The sequence below is a fragment of the Pteropus vampyrus genome, unplaced genomic scaffold (genome assembly GCF_000151845.1).
Source record: "Pteropus vampyrus isolate Shadow unplaced genomic scaffold, Pvam_2.0 Scaffold106, whole genome shotgun sequence".
Classification (NCBI taxonomy): Eukaryota; Metazoa; Chordata; class Mammalia; order Chiroptera; family Pteropodidae; genus Pteropus; species Pteropus vampyrus.
The window spans coordinates 4,556,368-4,561,554 of NW_011888887.1; the positions used below are offsets into that span (position 1 = coordinate 4,556,368).

Sequence of the window (5,187 nt, forward strand, 5' to 3'; positions counted from 1 at the left end):
TGAAAAGTAATTGGGGGAAGGGAGGGCGGGCAGGCCCATCGAATCTTTTCCCATTCATTTCAGCTTCTCGTCGTCCCTGCGCCTAAGATTTCTGTCACAATTGCTCATTTATTGCCTTCACATGGAAATTCGGTCGAAGCCTCAGGCTGTACCCACTGTCCAAAGTATCTCATTAAGTAAACACATGAGTTTTCTTAGTAGCCACAAAGGAGGGAAACCACTCGTTGCAAATGGCTGAAGGAAATGCTCAGTGTGTACAATATGCACTAGCAGCGGTACCTAGTCCTTACAGTGGCTGCCGTTTGGGGGTGTTTTTTTTCCAACAAGAAAGGGGCTTGGTCATGAAAATGGCCCTGTAGGAGAAAGATGTGGGTATCTCTTTCTTAAAGCACATTAAGGCATATATCAAGAGTTTTGGGCAAAGATCAAACGAGGAAGGTGAGGGAAATTCCTGATAATTTTGCTAATGTTAAAATTCCATAGATTTGGCTAGTCTTATTTTTTTTTTCATTCATGTCATCAATTCAGAATTCTATAAAGGAAGCAAATGACATCAAGGAAAATCATTGGCCTAGGAGAAAAGAGCCCGTAGGCGTTTAGGTGTTATATATGTGGAGCCAGAAAGCTCTGGAGCATCAGGGAGACTCCAACTTAAGGCAACAGCATGGGTGTGAAATGTGGGCTTCTATGCACAGGGAATGAGAGGGAAAGAGTAGTGCCTGGGCACTTGCTCCTAAGGCAGGCCTTGCAGATCTAGAGGCAATTCAGTGTGGGTGGAAAGAGTTTAGTGTGAAACTTGGGTGGAATGGGGTCTCCGAGTACATTGCCTGATGCCTTATTATTTGTTCTTTCAGTTTTTTTCAGGAAGATCTTCATTTTGCAACTGGTAGGGCTGGTGCTAACCCACAATTTCACTGACTGTGACTTTGAGAAGATTAGAACAACTTATCGGGAAGTAATTTTCGGAAAGCTGAACTCATATATGAATGGGGTAAGTGAAGAAACATTGTTTTAAAATGTTTTCATCTGAAGAGTAGACATGCTCACCCAAAGCACAATTTTGCTTTCAAAGAAAGAAAAATAATTGAGGGGAAAAATCATGGCCCAGAATTTTGTCACAAATTTTTAAAGTGATATTGAAATATATCGGCTACTAAAATGACTACCTAGAAGCCAGCACACATTAAGTGTGCAGATGCTGATGAGGAGCAAATACTGATAGCTAACACATTATCCACCAAGGGTGTCTATCCTCTGCTAAAGTGCTGCTCCACCAATACAGCTAAAAAGACAGGCTTGAGGGGGGAAAAAAAAAACAGGAGTAAAAGAGAGGGAATTCTTGTGAGCTATGCCCTAAGCAGTGAGGATACCTTCCCTCACCAGGAGGTACACTTCAGGTCTTTCTAATGTTCTTGATGCCTTAGGATGCTATGGGATAAGATGCGCTTCAGATTGTTTAATATATAGTGGTAATCGTTTAATATATAGTGGGAATCATTCTCGATTATTCTAATTTCTAGATAGAGCATGCATATATGAAATGCATGAATGACTACAGGGAAGATGTGGACATTCGAAAATAGCATAGTGCTCACATGTGTACAGGTGTGCCCACTTTGATGGGGATGGGGAGTCTCCCTCCAAGACTAAGACCAGGATCCTTTGATATTCAGTTTCAAACACTAGAAGCATTAGCTGACGATACTAAATGTTTCACTGCCTTGTCAATGACAAGAATAGATGCATAGAAAATGAGTGCGTGAATGGAAACTTTCGGAGTTTTCGGAGCATCTTTAAAACCTGGGAGCAAAGGAGGGCGGGGGGCGGGGGGGAGTGGGGGGACGGTGATTATTCTGGTGAACGTAAGTCTTTACCTTTCTCATCGTAAGCTTTTTTTCTTTCTTCCAGACCAAATGTACCCTGTGCAACAACTATGTTTACTGTAAAGACCGGGTGAGTAAGTGGTCAGTGCTTCTGGTTTTCTCCAGAGACAGCAGGCATTCCAGGAACAGGGTCCCCTGTAGTGTGTAGAACCCCAGGCGGTGGCTGGGCTCCCAGGTGACGCCGACTGAATAGGGACGACTTGATGCCGGAACCTCTGGGCGGGTGTCCACCTTGGAACGCCACTTCTGTTCCAATTTAAGGCGAGGAAGTCTCTCTCACTAACTAGCGGGGTTCCGAAAGAGGCTGGCCCATTCCTCACCCCGCCCCCCTGGGGATGATGACAAAAGGGGAACTAGGATCAGGGCCCGAAGTTAGGGGTACACACCCCACATCCCAGGGGTGCGGTGCCTCCGCGCGTCGCGCCCCCTCTTGGCAGTAGCGCGGCCCCGAGTCTTGGGCGGAGCAAGGCGGCGCCGTGCTTTCTCCTGAAGCGCCCGCCGCTACGCGCACGACGTCCTCCTTCCTCTCCTTGCGTGGGATTTTTCTCCCTCTCCTCCGAGACCTCCTTCCTCTCACTCTCATTTGTGTCCCTCACTCCTCCCCCACCGCACCCCCGCCTCACTTTCGCTCATGTCTTATCAACGCTTTTTTTTTTTTTTTCTCCACCACCCCCGCGTTTTCTTCTTTTCTCGTAAACTTTGCCGCCTATGAGCAGCCGGATTGCCTCTCTAAAATCGTGCGCCTTACGTTCTATCCCACCCACGGCTGCACGTCACTCGCCAAGGAAATCTTCGCAATGAAAACTAATGCTACGCTCACTCTCCAGTGCCCAGGCTACTCCGGAATTCGGGTAAGCGGATGCCGCGCACTTTTACTTTTTAATATCTTAGAGCTAACCTTGTATCAAAGCGGGGTTTCCGTGCAATGCAAAAGTCGTTGTGATTTTTATTCAGTTTCTATCTTTCGACGAGCAAATGAACTGGGTAAAAGCTGTAGACCCACATTGACGTCTCCACCCAGATCCAACTATTTCGAGGGTTCTGATTCTTTACGCAGAATTATGGTTCTAAACCTTAGGCCAGTGTTTCATGGTATGATCAGTGAGCCTCCTATATCAGAATGTCCTGGCTGCTTGAGCGTGGGAAGGTGATCCGCCAAAATACTGATTCCCAGGAACCCAACCTAGACCTTCGAAATCACAATCCCCGTGTATGGGCTTCTTATGAGATTTTTATCCATTAATTTGAGCAGCATTAGTTCAGCTTATCATTTAATAATTGTGCGTTCTTTTTTAAAATGTTAAATTATACATTAAATCTTTACCTATGTTTGCTTAATTGCTTGTATGGGTGATATTGCTGTCTATAAAATAAACTTTTTGTGTATTCAGTTACATGTATTTGAATGAATGTGTAACTTTAAATATGGAAACAGTAGGGCAGAGTTAGAAGCAGGAAGTCTGGAGACTGTCTTACCTGATTTTGAATTCTAGCCCCATAATGTCTAACTGAAAACTTGGACAAATTACTTAGCCTCTGTGTGCTTAGTTTTATCTGCAAAATGAGGATCATGTTAGCAAGTCCCACATAGAATGTTTGTGAGTATAAAAATGAGTCAATATTTGTAGAAACACTAGGAATGGTGCCTGGCATATAACTAATACTCACTAAGTTATTTATTTCAACATGCAAGTAAAGCAGGGAATTTCTCTTCCTGATAGCAAATTTTAAAAAGACAAAGAGAAACAATGCAGATATGTGTGGTTGCTATCTGTTAACCAATGGACTTTATCAGTCTGCACACCAAGTGTCTGGGTGGCCAAGGCTGTCACTTTTTTGGAGATTGAAGATTGAAGCCATAGAATGGAACTGGGTTGAGCTTAAGTTGAGTACTCAATACCAGGCAGCCCTGTGAAAACCCTGTTCAGTTCTATGCCTTTTATCAAGGACACTCTAACAAATCTACAGATGGCCACAGTGAAGTTCATCCATGTAAGAAGAGCATAGAGGACAGGCTAGATCAGGTTCTGGACAGTAAAAAAGGGAAAGTCTCGAGTAATTTATTTCATCTCCCTTCCAAGCCCAAAGGGAGAGCCTAAGACCAATAATATTGAGTTATGATTTAGCAGATTTTAAGATTTTTGCTTAGTAACCTTACTGATCCAAATATTGCATATCTAGGAGATCCAGTCTGTCACTAACTACTCAACAGTAATTTAGGTAGAAGCATACACCGAAAGATTGTTGTAATCTTTTTTTTAAGTTTAGGGTCTTCAGAAAAGCCTTCAGTGTCTGTGGCACATCCAGGTAGTTGAAGGGCCAGAAGATGGGAGTACTTTGGGTCCAAATAATAGGTTTACTGAATCATATCTATTAAGAGCCATTGGATTTGTCCTGTTCTTGAGGAACTTATGGTCTTGCCAGGGAGATCATGACATCATCAACTTATTCATTTACTTATTCATTCAGCAAATATTCAGTGTTTCCTATGTGTAAAAAAAAAAGATTGTGCTCAGCACTGTGGGGAATACCCATGATGTAATAATAAAAACAGCATGTAAGTGAGAGCCAAGTTAAATGAAACACACTGGGAAACACTATAAGAGTTTCCAAAGGAAAAGTCTGAGCAATTAGCAGAGGCCTTGTGAAGGAGGTGGTGTTTGACCTTGAAGCAAAAGTAGGTGGTTGGAAAGATGGGAGGGCGTTCCTCTGGGGAAAGCACATAGGAGCAGACAGTAAGCAGGTGTTTTAGGGACACATTGAGAGATGGATTTGCCTAGAGAAGACAATATAACCTGCCACTCAACAGTTGGTAACAATAGTGACAATTAAGTCTGATTATTGATTTTCCTATTTCACAGATAAATAATACCCAGGCAATGAAGAAAAGAGAAGACACAACAAATGAATGTCGGGACGTCGTCTCAAACTTAATAAGATTGTGGGCTCGTTTCACTCGCATTTAACAGAAACAAAATAAACCTTCATTGAAGTCATATTTCACAGCAACAAAATAAATCACCTTCATTAAGGAGATGGAATGTTAACTCTTAACTGTGACATTTAAGAGGTCACCAGTTGTTATTTTTTAGTTATGGAAGGGTCTTAACTTATTTTTGTAAACTTTTACTGTTTAATGTTGGTCTATAAGGTGGGGGATAATACTATCCCTCAGATATCAGGGGAGACTTCTGTAGTATTGATGTCTGGGCCACTGGCTTTGTGACAGTAATTCTCAGCTGGAATTACATAAGCCTTATGCAAGGGAAAAATCTAGAAGTGTAGTGGAAGGAGAACTTTTTCC

General features: G+C 42.7%; 1 protein-coding gene across 1 annotated transcript; it reads left to right on the plus strand.

The window, feature by feature from the left end:
- Positions 1-805: 805 nt before the first annotated feature.
- Positions 806-4,849, plus strand: TSLP (thymic stromal lymphopoietin). Its single transcript, XM_011365184.1, has 4 exons — positions 806-991; positions 1,909-1,953; positions 2,600-2,734; positions 4,745-4,849. Exons 1-4 carry the CDS (start codon positions 806-808, stop codon positions 4,847-4,849), a joined length of 471 nt encoding a protein of 156 aa, XP_011363486.1.
- Positions 4,850-5,187: the final 338 nt, after the last annotated feature.